Raw genomic sequence first — 26,616 nt, 5'->3', positions numbered from 1 at the left:
TTTTTCATAGTTTTATATCACATTAATTGATAAGATAGTTATTTTACTAGTTAAAAAACCACAAATAATACACACACACACACACACACATACATATATATATATATATATAGAGAGAGAGAGAGAGATGTATTAAGTTTTCTACTAATACAGAAACAACAACTAATTTCATTAATAGCTGTATTTATAAAGTTGTAACTATTAACCACTGAAGGTATGAAAATTATAGTAAGCAATCTGTTTGTAACATCTTGTAGCTGCAGAAGTTGTTACTAATGGACCCTACCAAAAGAATAACATCAGAGCAGTGTCTTCAAGATCCATACTTTATGGAAGATCCTCTTCCAACTCAAGAGTAAGTCTTCATTTTACTAACTTTCTAGTAAAATTGAGTTTATAAAAGTAGACAAATATTCCATTGTATGGACAATATGTGTATGCTTATACACACACACACACACACACGTTATTTGAAATAATTATGAAAATATGGAAGGTAACTTTATTTACGTATAATTGTGAAACATTGTTCTAGATGTACTGCATTCCTCTCGAAATTGAAAACAAATTGTGTTTGGTTGACATTTGGTTACATTTGCAGTGTGTGTGTGAGGTCACTATCTTTTTGGAAAATGAATTCCTGCCCAACAGATAGGGAATGACATGATAAATAAGAGTGTGCTTATACCTGTCAGCAGTCAGGGTACCATTACTTTAGTGTAGATTTCCAACACCATTGGCTGAGATGCAACCCACACTTGTATTTGTCTCTCTTTGTGGATGTTATACATTGTCTGAGATACTGTTTTCCTCTCTGCTGTCAAACATACTATAATTTATTGTGCTAAACAATATAAATTTGAATTCATATGTAAAGCACAATCTCTTGTGCCTTTGCCCATCCTATTTTTTTTATATCCAATGCCTATGGCAGCCTCTTGGTTTATTTATCTCTTTTAAGCAGTGATTTTTGCGTGGCTTCACATCCATTGGAGCTTCTTTATTTTTATGTTTATTTTACAGTTCTGGAAGTAACATGCACACCTGTACTTAAAGCTAAGTCATTGGAAAGATCTCTACTGTATTGACACGTATCATGTAAAGAGCATAACCTAAGTTACATAACATCACTTGAAGAGTTTTGACTCTTTATCATGACCACTTCTATTATCAGTAGTACTTGTTTCTAATACCCTCTACAGAGTTTCCATACAGTTCCTACTGAAACATGAAATTTTGCCTTAGTCTATTGCATGGATTAGCCTTCACCAGCCAAAACTTTAATTTTCTAAATATTTTTCATGCAGTATTTCTGTCCTGAGAGCCATTCATGGGTAAATTTGTTTAAAAAAAGTAGAGGTACACAGCTGGGTGAAGTGGACATGTTTTTGAAAAAGAAAAAAAATCTACGTGTAAACAAAAAACAACAACAAAGTAGCTCAAATAAGTTCCGGTACTTAGTACCAGTGAGTGCCAACAGAACTTCAACCCTGAAGCCATTCATACCTTCACTATACTACAACTGAAAATAATGTGACAACCTGTATTTTTATAGGTATTATGCTGGTGTGGCATTGTCTGATTGGTCAGATGACAGTCAGTCACCGTGTAAACTATCAACATGTGAATGTACTCCGATCAATTTTAATTTCATACCTTTTACTTACTGTTTTCTACCTACTACATCATATTGAGTAATTCTATGTTTTTTGCACATTACAACACTCAATATAACTAACCAAAAAAATGTTATGAAATCAATCATTTTTTATGTAAAATATGTAATTAACAAGATAGATTGCAATATTGATGGTATTTTGTAACATTTTTTGTGATTCTGATGTTATTAGGGAGTTTGTAACCAAAAAATTAGGGACCCACAAGCAGTTTGGTGCATAAATAGTTTTAAAAATTTGTACAAAAAGCTGATGGGTTTCCTTGTAAATTAACCTTATCAAAATGAATGAGCTCATTGTTGATTGCTCATTTAAATATCAGATTTCAACTTAAAAATAATAACTCTAATTATATTTCTAGAATTTTTAACTGAAAAATATGTTAGAATTAGTATTTTGTACTTTTTTGACATTTATTTAGTGAAATTCACAAAGAAAAATGAAAACAATTTTCAAACTTACATTTCTGTATGGTTCTCATGAGTCTTGCATGTAAAATATACTATAATTTTATTACCATAAATAAATATGTTTATATTTGCTGAAAAAAAAACAACTATTTATTATCCATTGAGAATGATACTAGCCATGTCTGGTTTCTTTTATGATTTTCTTTTTCTGTTTGATGTTTTATTATTTCAGCCCTCCTTTCTAACCATTTGTAATTTCATAGTGTGGTATTTTCAGGTAAAACAGATTTCCTAAAAGATAAATTAAGTAGTTCCACTATATATAACAGGAGACTCTGGTCTAAAACTGGTAGAATCTGTGCTAAGAATTAAATAGACTGGACACAAAGTGTGGTACACAATGAAAGCAATTCTATTCAAACACAAACATAGTGTGGTACTTGTATTTGACACTGGACAGTCACCTTTACTGTTATGAATTAATAAGATATATTTCGAAATTAACCTACTTACTAAAGATGATATTCTAGATTGTCTATATCTCATGTTATTTAGTTGAATTAGTAATGTTAGGCTTATACAGAGCAATTAGCACTACCCACATCTCTGGTCGTTCCCATTCGAACAGAAGGGAGGCTGTAACCTGGAGATATAACCTGACCTACCATTGGAGGACACTGCTGTCAACCTTTATGCACAAGGTGCATCTTTACAACTATATATTCCATGGACAGACCAGATGTTATCTTCATTGGAATGACAAAGAACAAAGGTAGCTAGAACAAAAATCCGATACAATTACTCATCTCTTTGCACAGACTAGCTGTTTCCCCTTGAAGTCACTCTATTCTGCCTTAGAGATTTTAATGCCACCAGCCTTGTGAAATTGCCACCTAAAATTCATGGGAAAACACGTGGATTTGTGCTACTGTGTAATGATATATCATTCAGCAAAACCTTCCACCAATAGGAGTGCAACACACTTCCTTGCACAAATGATCCCTCTACATTCATGTATAAAATCCTCATTCATTTCCTTGGCACAGTCGTGTTAAGACGTGTTTATTTTTGCTAAGACTTGTTCAGGTACATACTTCAACAACTTTCCTTTGTATTTTCAACTTTTCAGTATGAATTCACAGATTGATGTGAATTCTTTTTCTGCCTATGTGAATGCAAAAATCACTTACAATTTAGGAAGTTCATTTAGCTAGTTGAGATCATTATGACAGCCATCATGTATTGCAAAAGGTGCTGTCAAGGTTGACAAATACAATAAGAAAAAAGAGTAATGAAACATCATCCATGTTGTCACTTGGGCCCTTTTCTTTCTTCCCTGCCACACATTTCCTTTCAAAGATTTTGAAGCTGAAGTTGAGGAGGAAGAAAGGTAGTGACTTTCCACGCAATGTTTCTCCACCTAATGAATATCTCTCAACTTTTCTCTCTTGTTAGTTGTTTTTCACATGTATCACATTGTTTTTGATATTTTGTTCTGGTTTATTTATCCTTAACCCTTTCACAATGGGCATCCTTTACTGTGCTTATCATGAGGTTTTAGTGACTTACATTAAAAATTTATTTAAAATACTTTTTGTTTATGTTATACCAATAAGTATAGCATAAAATTGTAGCTAATAATCCATATCTTAATAGTATACAAGTTTTAAATTCTTAATTTTATAAGGCAATATTTAAAAAAAAATCTTGAATTTTCCCTAGTGTGATAAATGTCCCTCTTCTGTAATTTTTTCACCACCCCTCCAATAAGTACGAAATTTAATGTAAATTACTCACTGTGATATCATCATTGCTCAGACAAAACATAATTTTTATAGCCTTCAATCTTGTTTGGTTTCAGAGCCATCAAATAGAAAATCAGAACCCTCTTGCTACACCCACCTGTCACATCATCTCTTTCAGGATTTGTTAATATTTCTCTCTTATGTTTAATATTATATTATTTATAACCAATAAAAAGCTAAGGTTTTCATCTACCAAATGCCATATTTTATTACAAGCTTTGTTCCCATGGGAAAATATCGACCAGCATTGATGAATTTGTAACAGCTCTGGTCGCATAGTTAGGAAGCCAGAAAAATTGTAATAGTTAGAGGATATTGTCTGCTTTTTGCATGTTATTATTCAATGTTTTTTGGTGCATTATTTAATTAAATAAAAATTTAGTCCATTACTGCCATTAGTATAAAAAAACATAGGGTTAAGTATCATCGACAATCGACAGCAAAAAAAGACGACCGGGGTAAGTACTTTATTTCTAGTTTTTCATCTCTATTCGTTATTTATTATTATAAAAGTAACTAAAATGTAAAAATAGGAATCTTTTTTAGGTTAGTCAAAGTTAGATTAGGTAAAATAAATAATATTATAAAAAAAAAGGTTCTACGAGGCATGCATGCGAGCAGCTCGGAGTAGCTTGTGGGTAATATAATTCGATAGGATAACATGAGCTCCACATTCCTCTAGTGATTTACAACTTATAATGGCACAAATAATAGTTAGACACAGTTCAGCGGCAATAAAACAATGAAATTTAAGTACAAATAGATGTATACTGTTACAAGTTGAAAGCTACTTAGGATAAATGAATGTAGTTTCATGTTACAGCTTGAAGTCACTCTAGTTGAGATTGTTCAAACCTTATATAGAGTTAGGGTAGAACTGTAGAAAAAATAACAGATTAAACATAAAGTGTTATGGAAAACAAATATTTGAAATGTACTTAGGAGGTTTTAGAGATTACGCAAATGAAATTTGAGATTTTTGAGATGAAAAGAATTTTTAATCTTAACATGAAAATCATCTCAAAAATTTCAGATTTCTTTTATGTAATCCCTAAAATCTCATGAATGCATTTCAAACATTTTTTTTTCAGTAAAAGTTTATAGTTTACCTTTTATTTTCTCTACTCTATCTCAAAACAGGATCGGTCAATTCGACTGACCTCATAACCACAAAAAAAACCCTACTAAACCTAAATTACTCTTTTTTTTCTTTATAGAATGACTTCAAATTGTAACATGAAACTACATTTGTTTATCCTAAGTAGCTTTAAGTTCATAATGGTATATATCTATTTATAATCAAATTTTATTGTTTTATTGCCCTTTGAGCCATGTCTAACTACTATCTGTGCCATTATAAGTTGTAAATCATTAGGGGAACGTGCAGCTCACATTACACAATTGAATTATGTTACTCACGAGCTACTATTTTAATTATATTATTATTATTATTACTTATTTTACCTAATCTAGTCTTAAATAACTTTAAAAGATCCGTATTTTTAGATTTTAGTTACTTTTATAATAATAAATAAAGAATAAATATGAAAAGAAATAAAGTTTGATAGCTCTCTATCCAAACAAAATTGAAGGTTATAAAAATTATGATTTGTCTGAGCAATAATAATATTATAGAGTGTAAATTACGTTTAATTTCATACTTTTTCGAGGGATGGTGGATAAAATAGGGATGATGACATGCAAAGAGAAATGTGTCACGTGGGTCACACTAATGGAAGTTCAGGATTTATTTTTATATTGTCTTGTAGAATTAAGAACTTAAAACTTGTATACTTTTAAAATATGGATTATTAGCTAATATTTTATGCTATTCTAATTGGTATAACATAAACAAAAAAATAGTTGAATAAATCGTTGAATGTAAGACGCTAAAACCTTGTGTCATGAGCAGTAAAGGATACTCGTGGCGATAGGGTTAACACAAATACCTAGAAGATAATTGCTAGTTTTTGTTCATTACTTCTTCACTTGTACACATGGAAGGTAAGGTTTCATCTTGGTTCATTATTCCTTGCCACGTATACAGCCATTTTAATCTTTAGTTTTACTCTTCTTACTCCTTAACGTGTCCACATAGAAGATGATGTTAATTCCTCCTTACCATTTCCCCTTTAGAATATCATGTTTGATCATGGTTCATTGAACCTTTCTGTATACACAACAGTTGATGTTTAGAAATAGTTGTGTATTCTTAAGATGTATATTTAGATGTTATTGTTTACTTCTAGTTAATTACTTCTTCATACATAACACACAGAATATGTTGTTTAGTCATAATTTCTTACTCCTTATGTCACTTGGAAGATAATGTTTACTCATAGTTAATTACTCCTTAAAAAATAGACTTAGTGGGTACTGTTTACTCATAGTTAATTACTCCTTAAAAAGTAGACTTAGTGGGTACTGTTTACTCATAGTTAATTACTCCTTAAAAAGTAGACTTAGTGGGTACTGTTTACTCATAGTTAATTACTCTTTAATACGTACATACGATAGATGATGCTTTGATCTATTTCCTCTTTATCATGCTTACTTAGACATGCATGTGTAGTTCTCTTTCATTATTCCTTAACATGTATGCATAGGAGATACTATTTCAACATAATTTATTCTTCCTTAGCTTGCAATACTTTGACGATGATATATAGGCTTCATTCATACTTCTTAACATGTCTACTCATTGATTAATGTTTTGTCACAGTTTTTTACTGCTTATTGTGTGCCCATGGATGGTAATGTTTAGTTCTCATCCATTACTCCTTGACAAGTCACACATAGACAATAATATTTTGTTATAGTTCTTTACTCCTTCACATGTCCAAGTAGACTATAATGATCAGATGTAGTTCATTACTACTTTATGTATACTTAGAAGATAAGGTTTAGATATGATTGCTTTTTCCTTACAGTGTCACCCATAATCAATGTTTTGATGTGGCTACTCATTCTGTTACATGTAATCCAAGTAGATAATGTTTACTCTTCTTTCTTTACTCCTTTACATATACATATAAAAGATAGTGTTCAGACTTGGTTCTGGGCCTGTGCCATTCAAATGTGTTCATAAACTGTCCTGTTCTAGGGGCACTACACATCATTGTGGGCTGTCTTCTTCACATGACCATGTCCTGTCCACAGGATTGGTTCCTCACCCACTGGTCTGTTGATCTCCCTTTTCATTGTTCGTCCTCCTTTTGTTGCCTTTCCACTCTCCTCTTTTCTAACTTCTTCCTTTCTGGTCTCCTGTACCTCAATCCTCAGTCTTAGCTGTCTATACCTTCAGTCTGGTCTATCCCATCTTTTTTTTTCTTCTATGCATGTCCTCCTTTCCATCTCCTCCCTCAGGTTCTTGCTCAGTTTTGGGACAACTCTTAAGGGGTCTCTTTGGAGACCCTTCACAATCTATCCAAACCTTGTTTCTATTACTCCTCTTCCTTAAGTCTCATCCTGGTTTCCCCTTCCCAACTTTCCATCCATTCTGAATCGCCTTCACATATTGTTCTTTATGCCTGTGAGATTGTCCATTTCACCTCCCTGATCACGTAGTTGTTCCTTTGTCCCACTCCTGTCATCCTTGTACCTTTTTGGTATGCTGACAAACAGTACATATTTCTCACCTTGATCTCATTGTCACTATTCCCTTTGACTTCATTACATTTTAACAGATCCTTCTATTTCATGGGATGGTTCTCTCATGATCTGTAACTCTCTTCTATCTTGGGTTTTTAGGTGGCATTTACCTCACCTTCTGCTGATGTCACAGTTTCCTTTCTTCTCAGCCTCTTTTCTACCCTCTTTAATTCCTTCCTTATACACTGCCCCCCTCTACTTCTTGCCTGAATATATTATCATTTTGATTCTTCATGCTCTTACCTGGGTCCCTAACAAACCTCTAGCAGATGCATCTGCTCTCCCTTGACTCATGAGTCCTATACCTCCTTACCATTTGTAGATGTTGTACACATATCTACACCCTTGTTTCCTCCCACTTTCTCATTACTGCTCTTCCCTTTTCCTTTATCCTGGCCAGTCTTTCCATCCTTCATATTCCATAGCAGTGGAAAGTGATCTCTCCTTTTCTCTCTTATTCCCTCCTTCAATTTCTCTTTTTGATGTTGTTTCTGTTCCGGACAGATGCTCTTGTTCTTTCTGGGCTGCTCAGTATTTTGTTACTCTCTTCCTCCTTTTGGTTCATCTCACTGTCCTTGCATAACTGAGACAACTCCTTTACCTGGGGCCTTTCTCTTTACCTTATTATGAATTGAATTCACCAGCTCTTACATCTTGTATATGCCCCTCTGACAATAGATGATTGTTTTCTCTATTGAATCTCCTTTCTTTGGCTTTCTCCCCACTTTTCTCTGGGATGGCATGTAGACGACTACCCCACAATCATTCATCTCACATTTAACTATCTCTACCATCTGGTTATCTCATTTCCAGTAGCATACAGACTTCCACCAATGGCCATTCATCAATTCACCCTGCACCTGTAATGGTTGTGGATATTCTTTTTTTTTCCTTCCTCACCTTTCTTCTACTTTTTGATACCACTAGGTTTCTAGTGTTGCTTCACAGGATATACTTACCCAAAATTCTGCATCGGACCAGGATAATGGAAAATGCTCAGACCATCTGACCTGGCCCAATCAGTGCCCATTGTGAATTGGGGTGTTCTGCAAGACCACTAGAGTTTTACTCGTGATGTTTATATATATAACTTTTTTTAGTCCAATCCAGACTGTACCCATTCCATGGACTGTCGTGGAAAAAGCCAGCACCAGAGTTGTGCTTCTAACTGTTTTTCTGGCTAGCACTTGCCTGCTTTTAAAAATAAGGTTTTGTGGTTACCCATTGCACTGTCTTCAGTAAAAGACTTTTCCAGACTGAAGGACTGATGGGGATCCAGGTGCATTATCCAGGTCTCCTCTACACAAATATTCCCCCCTCAAGTGGAGCATGAGAGAACCTTGCTACTTAGCAGACCTCAGCTGCTGTGGTATTGAACCAAGGTGAATCCTCACCAATTGAAACCTGGAAGTGGGTGCTAAAACACAGAGTCTCTCTATGCTGAGAAGTGGGGCAGGGTGTTTCTGGAGTGTAGTATGGTCCACCCAAACCTGTCTAGATACATCACAATCTCTGAGTGGATTTCAGACAAACCTTTAACCTTCTCTCCTTTCTCGTTTGCCAACTACTGCAAGAACATGACCCCACTAATTTTGTATTTGTAGTTATTGATATTTCTTATTATCTAACTGTGATATATCACTCATTAACTCTACTCCCACAGCTGGTGATGGGCCCATAGTATCTAATGGTTGAATGGTGATATCATAAGTATTTTTATTTTTTGATACCTTTCAGGCTTCTAGCCTCTTCCTATCCTTCACTCAGGAAAAGAGTACACCCTGATTGAGATTGGATGCAATCTCCCACAAGTGTGCCCCTATGGATGGCGTACTATAGGGTGTTGTACCCAGTGAGCTTCCTTATAGCGATCCTGAAAAGATGCTCATCTAGGTAATTTCTACACTTGTTCCTCCACCATCTCAACATGAGATTCTAGGTAATCTGTGCATAGAGGTGTCATTATATTGGAAGTTAACATTTTCCTCACCTGAAAATTTATTTCTGATAGATACCTCCATGCACATTCTCACCCTTCCTCTCCAATTTTCTTATTTGCCTTGTCAAAGAATGAGAATTTTGCATGCACGTGTATGTGTAGGAGCATTTATGCAAGAGATGTGTTGCACTGCTATTCGTAGAGGGGTTTGCTGCATGATACTTCATCACACAGTATCTCAAATTCACATTTTCACATGAATTTTATGTGGGAGTTTCACAAGGCTAGTGGCGTACAAGTCACTAAAACAGTATAGTGAGACTTCAACAGGAAAAAGCTAATCTGTGCAAAGAGGTGAGTATCTATCAAAAATACATTTTGAAGTAAGAAAAATGTTAACTTTAACAGCTTTGTTGACCAATTGTTATGCAAAAACTGCACATACTTAAGATAAATGATAAACATAAATAATTATACATTGAAAAAGAGTAAGAAAGAAAGAAAATGCCTGGAATGCCTGCATACCCCAACAACATGTGGTCTGAGCAATCATTGACAAAGTACATTTTTGAAAATAGCTGCAGGTAAAGTTTAGACACTGTTTACAACAGCACATACTAAATATGCAGTAATTTATGGTTTTGTGACAAGACCCATCTCCTGCAAGGATGAATATTGAAAACTAATGGAGACCTTTGGGAAAAACTACAGATCTAGGAATTTCTTGTAGTTTCTTTAGATATTATTTTCATTTCTGAAAATGTTTTTGTGTTAAATTATTTCTGGTTGAAAGCTGTGGAAATCTTTTTAGGTAATTAAACATCTTGTAAACTTACTTTGGTTTAACAAGTATGGTGGCTGATTGCAAACTATTCCATTGACTCAAATTCATATTTATTGAATACCATTGTTAAGTTTTATCTTATTCAAACAACATAAATAAGTAAATTAGCTTGATATTTACTAAAAAAAAGAAACAATATTTCTTAAATAAAAATTGATTTTGATCAAGAATATTTTGGCATAAATATTTGATCTAGCCTGACAAAGATAATGGTCACACCACTGTGAAATGTTAGGTTGGAAGTCACCAATAAATATTTGTCAGTTTTCCCATATTTTTTATGATTTATAGCAGGAAGTGGTGACTACTGCAGTCAGCAAAATAGAGTATCAGTAAGAAATATATTACTGAATATCAATCAAGTTGGAACTGACTGAACATATTAAATGTAACTTTCTGGTCAATTATAAAAGTTATTGCAATTGTAAGATGAAAGGAAGCATTTTTTAATGTTTTTTTTCAAATTAGTCTTTGAAAAAATTTCTTTTAAATTTCACAACATAAATGTGATAGAAATACTAAATTTAATTATGTTATTGAGGGCATGAAATTAAGAAAAAATTCCAATGGACAGCAGTTCAGGCAGAAAAAATATTTGTTGGACACTGCTTTTTCTATGATAAATTATGTTTTAATTTGTTTGTAATAAGCATATTGTGTGATTTAAATTTATTATATGATATAATTTAACAAACTAATCACTTATTTATCACACAAAATACTTTATTTATGTTCTATAAAACAATAAACTCAAAGGATTATCAAAATTTACTATCCAAAGTTAACAGTCATCATAATGAAAATTATCTGAGATTGGCTTCCTCAGTTTGAGCTTTCTCAGTTTCACCTTTTTGTTTTCAACTGTGAGAAGCGTATAACTGTGTGACTTATAAACTATTCATAGAATTAACAAAGAAATCAATAAACTCAAGTAATTATCAGTTTTAATTATCAAAAGGTAACAGTCATAATTAAAATTATTTAAAATTGGCTTCTTCACATTGAGCTTCTGTCATATCATCATCTACCTTGCTTTCTGCTATTGTATCATCAGTCTCTCTCTGTTTCATCACACTCCTCTTCTAGAGTGATTAGTGCTTCATCTTCAAAGTTGTATACATCTGCCTTTTGTTTGTTTTTTGTGGTCCATATGGAGCTATTGAAGACTGCTTTGATCTGATGCCAGTTGATCTTCATAGGTTTAAGGCTATTTTACATTTGTTGTATGTAATCTTATCCTCATAAGGCCTGATACAGTCTCTGGTTGAAGCCCATTCCACAAATCTGTATGCACTAGTTTGTATAAACTGAATCCACATACTACTTCAGCACTATGTGTTTGCGGCTGAGTATAAGATCAATGAGTGTAAGAAAGCTCTCATGTCCACCTAACTGCCACATTTCCTGCCAAACTTCTGCATTGTCAACCCTCTGATTTGTACCCTTTGTTTTACGAGTCACAGACTGGAGAGCAAATGTCTTTATGGTGGTCCATTCATTCATAACTACATCTGGACTGAACGATATGCACAGATTGAGTGGTTCTTGAAAATGATCTAATAGCACCTGGATCTCAGTATCACCAAACTTTTTTCATAGAGCTCTTTGTTGTTCAATGGCCATGTATTGATATTGCACACTGAAAGTGCTGAGATATGTGGCTAATTCAGGCCTCCGAACCTTTTTTCAAGGTGAGAAATTAAGGCACATAGGATCATCTCGCTATTTGTGCCTAAACTAATTGAATCATTCTGAAACTCTGTGATACCAAGGTGAAATCTGAAGTCCTCTTGCTTGCTGTCCTTGAGTAAGCTACGAAGGGCTGGTCCATTGTATGCCCTATATCTTTGCAACACTTCTAGAGTTGCATTTATGGTCTCGGAAATATCACTTAGGATACAATCCTGCCTCTGCACTATTTCAGAAAATTCTCTCAAGGATGATGTGATGTCTAATATTAAATTAAGATAGAGAACCATCTTTCTTGGACTTAGATGTTTCAGAAAACCTTTTGCTTTACCTTTGAAGGCAGTGGATGCACTCTAATCATTGGAGACTGCATTCAAATGTGTAATCAATGCTGGGTTTACCCTGAGTAGGTTTTCTATTGCTATATTTGTATGTTTCACCCAATGTGTGCCTCCTACTTGTGTAGGAAGCCTTTTCTTGGGGTTTTCCACCTTTCTTGATTTGATCAGTTCTGCCCTGGCTACTGATGAATTGTGATTGTACAAGTAAATGCTCAAAAAGGAGCTCATCTAAAACTTTTTGGTGCTTCAATTCTTTGGCTGCATCTTTGATAGCCAGTTCTACTGTATGAGCTATAGCTCATCTAAAACTTTTTGGTGCTTCAATTCTTTGGCTGCATCTTTGATAGCCAGTTCTACTGTATGAGCTATGCAATGTACTGGGATGATCCAAATTACTTTCTGTTTCAACTCTATTGCAATGTCTGCCCAGGCCCCAGAGTTGACTGCAGCCCCATCCACAGCAAAACCAACAACATGTTTGTAAAAATGTTCTTCTGTAATGTTCTGTTCTTTTACCGCTTTTAACATTGCTGTCAGAATACTTGCAGAATTTGGACAGTCTACAACCTTGTAGGCAACAAGAAGTACCCTAATCACCCCTTGTTTTGCAGCACGGATGTAAAATAGTTCTACTTTCCAAACAGCAGTATTTGTAAAACCATCACACATGGTGCTATAAAAGTGTGCACCACTGAGCCATTCAATCACTTCAGTCTTGCAGTTACGACCCTCCCCTACACACATCCCCAGTCCAAATTGGGTTTATCATCTGACTTTGAAGCATTAAGCTTTGGGAACAAAATAATGTGTAATTTTCAAATATTATGTAATAATACAACTGATGTAACTCTGCTTTTTCAGTAATTCTATTTTCTAATATGTGCATGTAAAATCATAGGCTGGTAAATTTTTTGTTTGGATCTTGATTTTTAAATAGTGTTTTTGCTGGGTACCTCATTCCATATCCCAAAAGAGAATTTTTGACAGATGAAGAACAAGAAGATAAGTCAGATAACAGTAAAGTAAGTATGAATGCTGTTAAACACTGTAGTTCAATTTATAACAGCTAGTGTGTTACAGAAACATTTTGAATTGATACGGTGGAAAGAGAGGAAGTTCTTGTTGATACATGTGCTTGGATAATCTGCACTAGAACTCATATTATACTATAGTTGACAATTTCAGAAAAACAGTTATACACAGTTCCATGGTCTAATAATTGTGATACATTTTTGAATGCTTTTAATATTTGCTACCAGCTAAAACTTTGAATAATAAGAACACCAGAAGCTAGGCACTCTAAAAGCCTCCTAAATTTAGCATACACTATTTGCACCAGAGAAAACATCGATGAAGCAGTTACACATTTAACTCAATGTGAACCAGTTCTTTAACAGAAACTATAAATGAATTTAAGAAACGCAGACAAGAGACACTTAATTTACAAACAAACAAACAAAAAAAACTTCACAAAACAAAGGAAATCTAATTGCTTGCACTATTCCACATATAGAAAACATTAGCATACGTCTATCAGATATTTTGGAAAGACTAGCACCCAAATATAACCTTAACATAATGCTTAGATTCATTTTATCCATGGAATGAAAATTAAACATATGTTAAGAAAATTATATAACAATCCAACTGCACCAGGGAACATTTATAAAGTAAAGTGTAACAATTTCCCAGCCTTTTACATATGTGAAACAGGATGCAACTTGAAGATCAGGTTAAATAGCTCTAGAGTTGAGATTTTTAACCTTGTTTGTGATACATGCTAAAGTTTTAAATATTGTTTTAGAGGTTTCTTTTGAAATAAAGGAATAAAAACTTATAAATTATTAAACTTTGAATTATAATGTACTTGATGATGATAATTTCATTAAAATGTATTTATAGTTAAGTGGTTTAATTAAATTATGAATGTAACTCAGTAATATGCACAGAATTGGGTTTAAAAACGATGTCATTTCTATTGAGTTAAAAGAACACCAAAAAAAAAAAAAACCTTCCCAAGTCCATTAACATATGAGCAAAACAACCACAGTTGTTTTGAACAGAATGAACCTAACACTAACAAAAGAAAAATCAGAGAAGCCTTATTAACAAAATTTAATAATCCCACAATGAACAAATACCCAGGCACATTTCTATATGAATTTGATCGTTATTTCCTCAGAAATTCCTAATCTGATGCAAATGTTTCACATAACATATTCCACATCACCATATTTATTCATGTTTGTTTGTTTTTTCTGTTCATCTATAAATAAATCATCTGTCAATTCATGTGGATTGATGTGCACATGCATAAGTAATTGCTATCAATTCTAAAATTTAAATACATTATTAGATTGTTTAATGTTGATTTAAATACTAAAATCTTCTTTACCTTTAAAACTAGTGTATTTGATAATGAGTGCATCAGTGAACCCTTATACCTGTTTTAAACACATTGTTCCTTACTGTAAAAGTTGTAACTTCTAATAAAATAGTGCTTATAATCAGTAAGTAAACTCAAAACAAAACTTCTAGTAAGAGTTAATATCTCAGAATATCATTTGATATAGAAAAGTGACTGCTGTAAGGAAGAAGTGTTTTTAATAAGAGTTTTAAGATTTTAACATTATTTTCAAAAACATTGTATGGAAGGATTTATTTTAGTCAAAAATTGTGCATTTAACTCTTTTTCAAAGTATAAATGGATGTTTCTTAATGCTTGAGAAAAAGAATTGGGACCTTTTGTGTCGAAGAAATCAATATCAACTCATTAATGTTAATATTTATCATCATAAATGATTGTTCAGTTGTCATCACAAATAAATGACAACTTTTGTTAGCATAGTACAGTTCAATAGCTAATTAGTCTTTATAATTTTCCCATAAACTTTTTCAGTGTGAATTTTGTTTATGTTAAACAACAACTTCTTAAACATTGGTTTAATAACTAATAGGTTTCTTTGTTATTTTAGAATAAGGTATAATTTTAATATGTTTAAGTAAATTTTATAACTTAAAATAATTATATCGATTTGAGTATATCTTAATATCACTTAGATTTGTGTAATTATAAAGTATAACGATTTGATATTTCCCTTAGACTACAGCAGTGAACAACCAGGGTAATCAAGATAACAACAACCATGGACCAAGTGCCAAACGTGTACGGATGGCTCCACCCCCAGCAACCACATCTACAACATCTACTAATCAGGTTCAAGCATATTTCCTTTTAAAACACTCATTTTTTACTCTTAGTTGGTGGATATTAAAGGTAATTATTAGTGTTTGTTGTAAGGGGGAAAGTAAGCCTTAAGTATGTAAATACAAAGTTAAAAGATTTACTTAAAAATTCCTTCAAATTAACCTAGTATAAAAATTTTACCCAATTATATTTTGCTAGTAATTTTTATAAACATGCTCCTTAGGGTTACTTGACGTTGAAAAATATAATTTTGTTTTTCGGTCAATTTCAATACTAATACATTTCTATTTCCAGTCACATGGTTTGGGGGGTGGTGTACAACAAAGTCAACCTACTATGCCTTTCACATCGGCAGCCAACAACCCACAAACTGCGGGAGCAGCAGGATTTCCACAGCATTTCTAGTCCTCATCATCTGTGATAAATAATTTGCTTCCAGTGCTCGGGTTCATTGTCAATGGGAGGGTTTAAAGGTCATATTAAGAAACATTCCTATCCGTATGAAGGTTTGTTCTAAATATACTAGATATGTTCAACATATCTAATAATCCATAAAAAAGGCAGTGTAAGAAAATAAAAAGCAGAAAGTAGTGAAGTAAGACATTGAAAACTAAGATCTGTTTCATATTATGAACTGAGAATTTGTAAAGATGTGTAGTTGAGTTTCTATTTTTTTTAATTGTTATTTTAATGTGAAAATTCTACAATGTAAATAAAACAGTAGAAAGCTGCCTAAATGGGTGGTTGTGCTTCATAAAATGAACACAGTTTTATATCTTAATTTATGTTGGTAATCAAACTTAATTAATTTTTCTGCTAGAATATTTCAAAAGAAGTGAATAATGTCATTTTTGAAATGAGACAAAATCTGAGCTTGGTTAACCAAACTAATCTTCAGTTGACAAGAATTTTAACCTGATTTTCAAGAATCACTTTTGACATGCATTCTGATTATAAAGTCTTTGTTGAAGACAGTTATCTCAGTATTACATATTCAGAATTTGTTATTATGATTCTGTAAATCTATCTGAAATTTATATATACAACTACTGAGCTATGGTGAAAGAGGGAATTAAAAAGTATTAAGATCTGTCAACCAAACCAGGTTTGTTCAGTTACTTGAAATATAATTTTATGAGTTTAAAAATATGTATTGTATAATTATGTGTAAAGAATATACAAAAATTGAATGTTCTACCATCATGAACTTTTTATTTCATCCATGTCCAAATAATGTGTCTTTACAATTGCATGAGAATATTTAATTCAGAAATTTGAAATTTGTTAAAAATTGTGGATACCTTATTAAGATGATTGTTATTATGTAAAGCTGTGATGTTTTAAAGAGGGCTACTGTAAAGAAATTTGAGCAATTTAGTAGTTAGATGAGCTAAAATAATACTGAGGATTATTTGCACATTATAAGAATGATGTTGTAGGTCCCTGCTGCTTTTGGAACTATTTTCTTTATCATTCAGTCTATCAAGTCTTATGGCCATGGTAATATATTGTTGTCTGATACTGTAACAAGCATATGCAGAGGATGGCAAGGTTAGTCTATATTTTGAAAAACACAAAAGTCCGTAGATTAAATTTGTTTTTTGTTTTTTAATTGGAGGGTTTTCATTTGTAACCACATTGTTTTTTGGTGTGAATTCAGAGTCCTTTGTGCTGTTCTGATTGCTCTGGTAAACATTTTATTTTTCTTTCATGGAGAAAATTGATGGCCCCCTTCTTCAAAATGTTTTCATTGGATTTAGATTTCTATTTAACAATCTAATTGTATGAATATCCTTCCTTGAAAGGCACTGTGACATATATTCCAACCACAAGTCTACAAATGGTGGCATTGCACAATCAAATATTTGGGAATTCACAGTGAACCCGATACATAGATGCTATTCATGTTACCTGCTGTGCTTTGGTTTGCACCTACAGCAACACATATCAACATCAGCATGCAGATAGCACTGATTTCCTCTAAGACTGACAAGAGAGGTCATCTGTATAACAGGAGATTTGTCAAAATATTTACTGTGAAATAGTTCCGTATTTTCTGACTGACTGAGTTTGTGAGAAATAAAGGGAAACTGAACACAACTGTACAATTACAACTAAACAGTGATAAACTGTGCTTTATTTGCCACAATGTACAATTGCCTTTACTGGAAAGTTAAGCTTGAAGTTGTTCTAACTTATTCAGATGAAGTCGTAAGCAAGTCTAACTTTGTTGAGATCCCATTCTATATTGAATAAATATTACATTATGTAGTTAACTCATTAATGTCAGACTTGCACAGAGTGATTAGTGCCACCCAAATGACTGGTCACTGGCAATGAAACATAAGAATGGCCATTACTCCAAGAGATCACCTGACTGCCAGTAGAAAAGACAACTGGTAACTTTGTATACTACAGATCGCCTTATTGAAATTTAAAAAAAGGTACTACTCTAGGTAGATAACACAGAACAATAGGTAGCAAGAGCAAAAGGAAATTGGCAGCTGTCTTTACCATAGAAGTCTAAAGATGCTGTTGTAGGTGAATCACACAGAGAAATAGGAAGTTAGAGCAAATGAAACTTAATGACTTTCTTGACCGACGTGTTATGTGGAAACTGCAAATACCAGCACAAATAAGTTTTGAAAAATTCCTGTGTTAATTCAGGGAGGTAGAAAACATATGGTATGTTTATATACCACAGGAAATCATTCTTATAAAGTGTATTTAACCATCCATATAGCTGAAGTAAATGTTTCAAAAAATCATGTTTTCCCTTTTACCAAGTGTAAAAAGTAAATCTATTTATTGTAGACTTTCATCATAGTACAAATAATAGTATGGAAGTTTCACTAGCAGTATTTTTTGTATCTTTTTTATTTCATCACATTGTGTACAACAGAGTTCTTCTCAAAAATTGTTCTATTTTATAAGAGTTGAAAAGTTTTCATGGTCAAAGGTACAAAAGATAATTTTTAACAACTAATTGGAAAACTAGTACTAATAACTCAAACCAGACACACTATGGCAAATCAAGCTAAGATTAAATACTTACTGTTATGTGTGTTTTGTTCTCGCGTGTGACATACATATAGAGTAATCAAGAAACACTTCTAAAATCTAAGTCCATCATGCAAGGTTTTAATTGATAATAAATGTTAACCATGTGCAACATGAGATGGCTTTCAAGTACTTAGACTGTATATGTTTCAAGGTTTCCATTGTTCTTTAATGTCCATCATAAAATACGTTGATCATGAATCCAGTCATATCTCTGAGCTCCTTCTTTCATATAAAACTATTATTAAGTATATTTCAGATGCCTTGTTCTAAATGTTGAGTTTGTTAACATTATGAGATCTGAACATAGTGTCAATACATTTTATTTCTTAAATGTGGAGATCTATGACTTTTTAAGGAAAATAAAAAAAAATATGAAACACAATGAACTGTAATGAAAATGGTTTTAAATAAACTTCAATAATTTTTTTAAAGAAATCTCTCCTTGCTGACATTTGGTATAAAATTTTCCTGCAAAAGCAGCATTAGTAGTGTTAGTACTCTTCTTGTGACTTTGTTCTATGATGGTTCATTAGCAATACAAGAATACTATAAGGTGAAATGGAAATAAGTTTATGTCAAGTTAGATGTAGGGATTGTTGCCTGTAAATATAATTGACACATGAACCACATTGAAATGATTTTGGTTTATAGTCCTTTACTCACCGTTAATAACCCAAAATACTTAAGATGTTTGGACAACATGGGACATATATGTCACTATCAGTTATCCAATTATTCAGTGGACTAACTTTATTTATTTGTGAACTTCTTTTCTTCACTAAAACATAAATTTAAGTGAAGAAAAGATGATACAAATGCCTAATCTATTTCTTTTTGATTTGCTATCTCTGCTGCAGCAGACTATTTTCACATCATTAAAGGACTGTAAATCAAAACCAAACAAACTGCTTACATTCTACTATTATATGAGGCCTAATTTGTTTATTTGCTTCACTCTTCTGTGTACTGATGAGTTGTGAATTCAGCAAAACTAATCCATTGCAGCAGAAGTAGGAAGTTAAAGAATTAAATTAGCCCACTACATCATCTTTTCCTCACTGTAATTCACTTTTTGGTTAGGAAAAGAAATTCACAAATAAAATACATTTAAAGTCAATAGAGTGAAACACTTTGTATATAAAGTGCTACATACAAGCACATTTATTTTACTTATCAAGCAAATCATGCAGCCACTGATTTAATAACTTTTAAAGATACTTTTAGTAAGTTTGGATTGAAGCTTTAAGTATACTAGTAATTATGTTTCTAGAGTAATAGACATCAAAATACATTAATAAATGTGTAATGAATAATCATGAATCACTGTTCTTTAAGCTTGCATAATTGATTATTTTTGCATAAATCTATTCTATTAGATATTCAGCCAGATTTAGATTTGTTTAAAGTGTTAATAAAATGTCTCTACTAATGATACATCTGGAGAGTTAATTAACAAGTTACAAAGAGCTACTGTGAAACTTGCATGTTAGTTGAGACAAGGATTTTTAAGCAGAGTGCAAGGATTAAATGAGATATTGGATGTGAATATTCCAAGCAACAGTTTCATTGATTAAGTAAGGGAAGAAATGTTCTCATGAAGTATTTCATTTTAAGCATTTTAAGAGATAGTATGTTTTGTAAAGGGGCTGTTTAAGCTACTTTTAAATAGAGGTAAGAGAAACTCCTTTGATTTTGGGGTATCATGTAATTGTTTTAGAATACAGAGTATATAGATGAGTATGTCAGATAACAAATTTGAAAATAAGCATGTTTGTTTTTCATACCAATAGAATAATTTTTTACAATAAGTTGCTTGAATTAGACATTTTGATTGTAGACAGTATGTTAGATGTCATTGATATTATTGAATTTTAGTCAGATGAAGTCGTTAATGTAAAATGTTTTAACGTATCTTATACAGAATATACAAATAAAAGAGGGAAGATTAAATTTGTTTGTTAGAAGTAATGCTAGTGTTTTGGGCAGAAATATGAAGATTCTTGAAAGAAATGGAAAATAGATACTTATTGGCACTTCACACTGGCCTGCTGGTTAACTTGTTGAATCAATAGTAATATTTACATGCAGATTAGTTATATTAACAACAGAATTATACTTAATGCTCAAGAAACTTTGGTTTTGAAAAAACGTGATTGGGCAAGTTTGATTTCTTTCCATGGTGCTGAAGAGATTCTTGATGTAGTGGAATGTTCATAATGCTGTGTAGTATATGATTAGTTATGAAAATGTGCAAAATTGCTTGAGTACAAGCAATCTTATTTGTAAAGCTGGTAGGATTTTCAAAAACTTTCAAGTCAGACTAGCTGGGAAAGATTTTAATGCTTTTTTTTGATAATTTAATTAAACTAACTGAAAATAAATGTATTGCTTTTTCCATATTTCTCAATTAAACTAATAAAAACCTTTTCTAAATAGATGAATATTTGAAACTAAGAAATTAAAAAAACAACTTTAGCATACAGGTGTATGTAATCATGTAATAATAGAATGAAAGGTAGTGTGATTTATTGAAATAAGCCGAAAAATAATTATTAGACTTAAAGAAAATATGAAAGTTTCTTTGGTTCAAAGCATCCAATTTAACTTCAAAGATTTTTAAGTGTGCATTAAGTGCAGAATGAAAGTCAGTAACACTATTGGACCTTTCAGAACTTTTTAGGAGATTCTTATAATTATGGAGAAAATGAGCTTAGCTGAAGTGCTAAAACAACTGTTGTTAACTTGTGTTTTTAGTCTTGAAGGAAAATAAGAGAATCATAAGCTGTTCAATTTCTTTAGAGGTGAGAGAAATGTATCTTAAATTGTTTTCAGAAAAGCTTTGGAAATTTCATGAAAATACTTATTCTAAAATATTAAAGAAGCTAAACAAAATGTTAATAGGGAATTTAACTGTGACTTTTCATAAGTCTTTTGACACTAGCAAAATTCCTGGTAACTGGAAGTTTGCATGTGTAATCCATGTTTCTAAAAACAAATGGAGAGGTGCTATATGGTGTGGTCCAAAAATAATAAGCTTACTGATTTTTAACAAGATTGTGTCAGAAGTATTTTACAATAACATTTGGAAAGTTGAACTTTAATAGGCAATTCTCAGAAATGGTTGTTTTTGCCTTTTTCTTTTTTTTGTTTTTAGAAGTTCTTTTTGTTATTTCGGATGAGGGTATTGTGCTTGTGTATTTTGTTTTTACTAGTTGAAAAGATGTGACTAATTCAGGATTCTCAAAGACTTGTTCTAGTATCTTTATTGCTCATTATTTAAGCAAAAAAAACTTGGGAACTGGATGATGATATTTCTAAAACTTCTGGTGATTCTAAGATGCTTTGAAGAGCTGAATCCATCAATAATTCATATTTTATTCAAAATAATCTTCAAATTTTTATATTAATAAGTGTAAAGTCATGCATTTGAAATATAGAAATTTGGTAAAGACTTGTTTCTTGTGTGAGACAAGCATTAGTGTTATGAAAAAGTGGAAGATATAGGTATAAATGCTGGTAAGACTGAGTTTTTAGCTGTGGCAAAAAGATATTGTTTCCAAGTAAAGAAAGTTTGTACTTAAGAGCATGAAAGTTATTGTGACCTTGTGTAAAACTAGTGAGCTCCCTTAAAGAGTACTGTATGCAATTAGTTTTCCTTATTATAGGAAGGATAGCAACACAGAAATACTTCAAAGATAGGCCACTAGACTGACATCAGGCCCAAGTGACCTAAGCTTCAAAGAGAAAGAAAAAGATTTGCACTTACTTTTTTCTAGAGTATAAAAAGATCAGAGCTGAATTGACTCAGGTGGTAAAAAGTATGTGTTGATTTAGACAGTTTTTGTGGATTATTTGTATGAGTAGTGAAATGAACAGGTTATATATATATATGAACTTAAACTCTTGGAGTAATAGGTTTAAGACTAGGTAACCTTGATGTATACATGTAGAGTCTGTCTTCTTCTGTTGCTGAATTTAGGTCATGTACTTCTATGAGCTTGCTATATATTTCTGGTGTAAAACATTCTAACAGATTCTCTTCTCGAGTACATTGGCTTATACTAACAGAGTAGACCTATTGCTTTTTCATTGGTTGTACCTTCAGTTTGGTCATCATGTGACTGAGGCACTTGCAGTGGTAGTAAATCACCTTCTGCCAATTTAATGGTCTCCAGTTCCAGATCTAGCTTTTTTAGAAGTGGATGCTTTGAGCCAGTTTTAGGAGAATCATTTTTCACTATGTCTACCCTTCTCTCTGTCTTCTCCCTTGTCTGTTGGCCAAGTTTATTGGGTTCCATTGTTGTGTTCTTTGCACCCCACATTGGTGTGTTCAACCATGCTCTATTTAAGTTGAACCCTCTACTGTTATCACTTTGGAAACGTATTCCAGGCAGCCTCAAATGTCCCATCTTTCACAGTGATGTTCATTGTCTACAACTTGATGGCTGGTTGTTATGTAGTCATTTGTGAAAAATACCAGATTCTGTTACTGGGTTAGCCAATATGATGTCATATTCTTGCCTATGTTCTTCCCTGGCAACTTACCAGTCTTTTTCATGTATTTATATCATGATCGAGGTTTGTCAGGTTCTTTTATTGCAGACTACAGAGCTGACATCTTAAACACTTCCCTTACCATGGAAGTTATGATGGTGTCATACTCACTTTTAGAGGATTGTTTTTAAGCCCCTTCTTTGACATTGCCCAAAAGTCCCTAAACATGTCCACAGTGAGATTTAAGTCTGGTCTTTGGTCGTCAACCGTCTCCTTTTGAACCCTTGGCAATGTGTTCATTATATCATCTTTATCTGAAGACATATTTTCTTTTGTTACTCACTGTAGGGAGATATGTTTGCCATTGTTGTTTCTCATAGTCATTTTATTTGTCTTTGGAGGGCTTTGTACTTGTATCTAAATTAAGCTTTCCTACCTAAGACTTGGGCAGCAAGAGAAGGTCAAAGCCGTTGTACTCCTACACTGTCTGACCTTGATTCTTGTTCCATGGATCATTCTTTATATCCTCTCAGGGCTTTTCATTGCTACTTGCACAAACACAATATATTCAAGAGTTTAAACACCCATTTTTTAATCCTTTTGAAAAATCTCACTCCACAGATCTCCATCCACAATAACAGATTGACTTGTGCGAATTATGTCTTGTTTATCATGATTTTTGGATTGTATCTCCTCAAATTCACCATTTAGCTTTTTCTTTGACCTCCTGGTCTTTGTACTCTTTAGAGTACATCAGCAGATTTTCCACAGCGTCCATCGTCCCTAATTATAAACTGATAGATTAAACTGATAACAGATTGTCCACAGCACCCATCGTCCCTAATTATAAACTGATAGGTAGAGGGTGCCATCTGGTGATTGATGATCCCTTAGCAAGTACCTTTTCCACCTCCACAACTTTATGTTGCATCAGAGATATCATTAGATGTCTGTGCTCCATTGTGTGTTCATTATTTATTTAGGTTTTGATGTTTGCATTGCACTGTCCTCATGTTGTTGAGCCAATCCTTGAGGCTTTCCTGGGTCTTTTTTTTTTCCAGTTCTACCTAGGTACCCACTAATTTAGCAGTTATAATGACCTCCTGGCCATTTTAGATATAGATCAAGAGAGGGGCTCTTTTCTGTGGAGTATGTCCTTTTACAATATGTGCCTGGCTGCTCCACCAACAAACAAACTTCCACCGTAGAAGCAGGACACTAAAAGGCTTCTTGAGTAAAGAAGTACCCTGCTGAGAAGAATGCCTTCTTTCTGTGAGTCCTTTAGGTCCAGTCTTTTTATAAAGCTGGTCCACTCCACTCATTCTCTGTCAAATTCATTTCTGTGAATTACTTTATGGTTATGTATTCTACTCCAACAAACTTGGCTACATATTTCTTGTTGTCTATAAAGATTACCTTCCTTTTCTGTAGCTTGTAGTTCATCATTCCCACCTCCTTTTCAGTGTGAATACTCTGGCTTTCAGTATTTCAGAGATAAGACTGTCTGATTTGAATTTTACAATTGTGCAATTAAAATTAATTTCACACAGGTATTTACCTCTGAAATACCTTCTGTCCTACCTTCCCACCACCAAATTTTCATCACAACTGCAACTTTCAAGTTCCCTGGTTGGTTAGTGATAAGTTTACACACTTATAATACTAAATTCCAGCGTTTGATTCCCTACAATGGATATAAATAAAAGATATCTGAATGTGGTTTTGCTCTAAAACAAACATACAATCAACTTTCAAATAAATTAAAATTATAGCAGAAAATCAGAGAATATATAAGATCCCCAGACATATATGTAATAAGTCAAGTGGAAGGTAGGAAAGTGGAGAATTATGGGTAATTGAAGTTATTTTACAATGAATATTTGGAAATTTTGAGTCAGGTTTAGTTGACAATATTAGTTCAAACCGAACAGGAAAGGCTTTTAGTATTTCAAAGGTAAGTTCCTGTTTGGTAATTCATTTTAATTCTAAAAATGTAAAATTTTATTTTTTACCTAGGAAAAATTAAAATCTATAGATACTCTTTTTTTTTTTTTTTAGTTGCCTGTTTCTAAAAATATATATTAGAAATAGGGTAGGAGTGATAACAACTTCATTGTTAAGTGCATTAACCTGTTCTTTTGTGAATACTCAAGTTACCATAACAACAAGTAACTTTTAATTTGGTTTATTCATAGTCCATTTTATTTAAAAGGTTTGTTATTAAACCACAAATATGATTCTATTCTATTAATGATAATGAAACTGTAAAATATTCTCAGAAGTATTTTAATATAAGAAGTAATAACAGAGTTATGTACATATCAACTCTCATGCCAAAACAAAGTTGATTATTCATAGCTGTAAGCAGAATCTGATAATTTATTGTAGTTTTCAAACCCTGAAAATTAGCTCTAGGATATTATGTACTTTTCATGCAGCTATATGGAGAGTCAGTCATATTTTATTATAATGATGTTCCATGTTCTGTTTCTTTTCTTTTTAGAATAAAGCCATTAGGCTATCTGCTGTGTACACCATGGGGAATCGAACCACAGATTTTAACGTTGTAATTCTGTAGTCTTATCACTGTTCAAGTTCTGTGATGCCATTCTACATTGTTGATTGTGGTAATTTATATAGTCACTGTTATGCATTATTGTTTGAAATTGCAATTTTCATTCTAACTAGCTTCTGTAAAGAACACTGAGGAAAATCTTAGATCACACCACATAATAAACTTTCCACAGAACCCTCCTCACTGTATATGATGTTAGTAACCAAGACCATGGAGTTAAGCAGACTAAATATCACTGAAGCTGCAGTGTGGGATTAAAAGGTATGCAGTTTGAATAGGAGTGTTGTCTTTCAAATTTCTTCACTCGTCCTTCTTATTAAAGTAGCTGTTGATTTTGGGATGTGGCTGGAAGCTCATAGCCTTCATCAGTTTCACATTTGTATTTATTATCTTGTTACTGGAAGCTTTTTTTTTTGCATTTATGGCTTTCATTTTGTGGTGAGGATATTGCTGTAGATTGACTTAAGGTGTAGTTCTGAACCATTTTACTGTCCTAAACACACTACTGTGAATTTTTCTATTTCAATGAAAAATACTTCAAGCTCCTTTTTTTTCAGAAAGTCCTGTCCTTTATTTTTACATTATTAACAGTCTCACTATATGATATCTCTCCACCGATCAGTTATAATAATTTTTTCCAGCATAAATCCAGATAATGGTGTGGTAAATAAGCATACCTTGCATTTTCCACCTCATTATTTTTTATAGTAGTACTGTTAAAAAATTTTTGATTATTTTATCATGTACAGTTTCACATAACACAGTCGAGGAAGTTTTGAATTTCATCCTACCTGCCTTTGTCCTCTGTCATTCCTTTGAGGTAAAACCTGGTCTGCCCATAGAGGATATGGCTGTAATGCTGCACATTGTGAATAGATGTTGACATCATTTTCCTCCAATGATAGGTCATGTGATGACTCT

At 32.7% G+C, this 26,616-nt stretch overlaps 1 protein-coding gene across 3 annotated transcripts in view; it reads left to right on the top strand.

The window, feature by feature from the left end:
• Positions 1-18,591, top strand: part of LOC106470432 (cyclin-dependent kinase 8-like) — a 45,896-nt gene extending 27,305 nt beyond the window's left edge. For 2 of the 3 annotated variants that reach the window (XM_022399024.1, XM_022399023.1), the window contains 5 exons: positions 258-355; positions 2,715-2,858; positions 13,293-13,377; positions 15,459-15,572; positions 15,858-18,591. In XM_022399024.1, coding sequence (XP_022254732.1) covers positions 258-355; positions 2,715-2,858; positions 13,293-13,377; positions 15,459-15,572; positions 15,858-15,968 — 552 coding nt within the window. In that variant the 3' untranslated portion in view covers positions 15,969-18,591. The remainder of the gene's footprint in view (positions 1-257; positions 356-2,714; positions 2,859-13,292; positions 13,378-15,458; positions 15,573-15,857) is intronic. The other variant, XM_013930992.2, reaches the window with a different exon arrangement.
• Positions 18,592-26,616: the final 8,025 nt, after the last annotated feature.

Source organism: Limulus polyphemus, unplaced genomic scaffold, assembly GCF_000517525.1.
Source record: "Limulus polyphemus unplaced genomic scaffold, Limulus_polyphemus-2.1.2 Scaffold4000, whole genome shotgun sequence".
NCBI classification, from domain to species: Eukaryota; Metazoa; Arthropoda; class Merostomata; order Xiphosura; family Limulidae; genus Limulus; species Limulus polyphemus.
The sequence above is the reverse complement of the archived record's forward strand: the minus strand, read 5'-3'. Positions and strand labels throughout refer to the sequence as shown.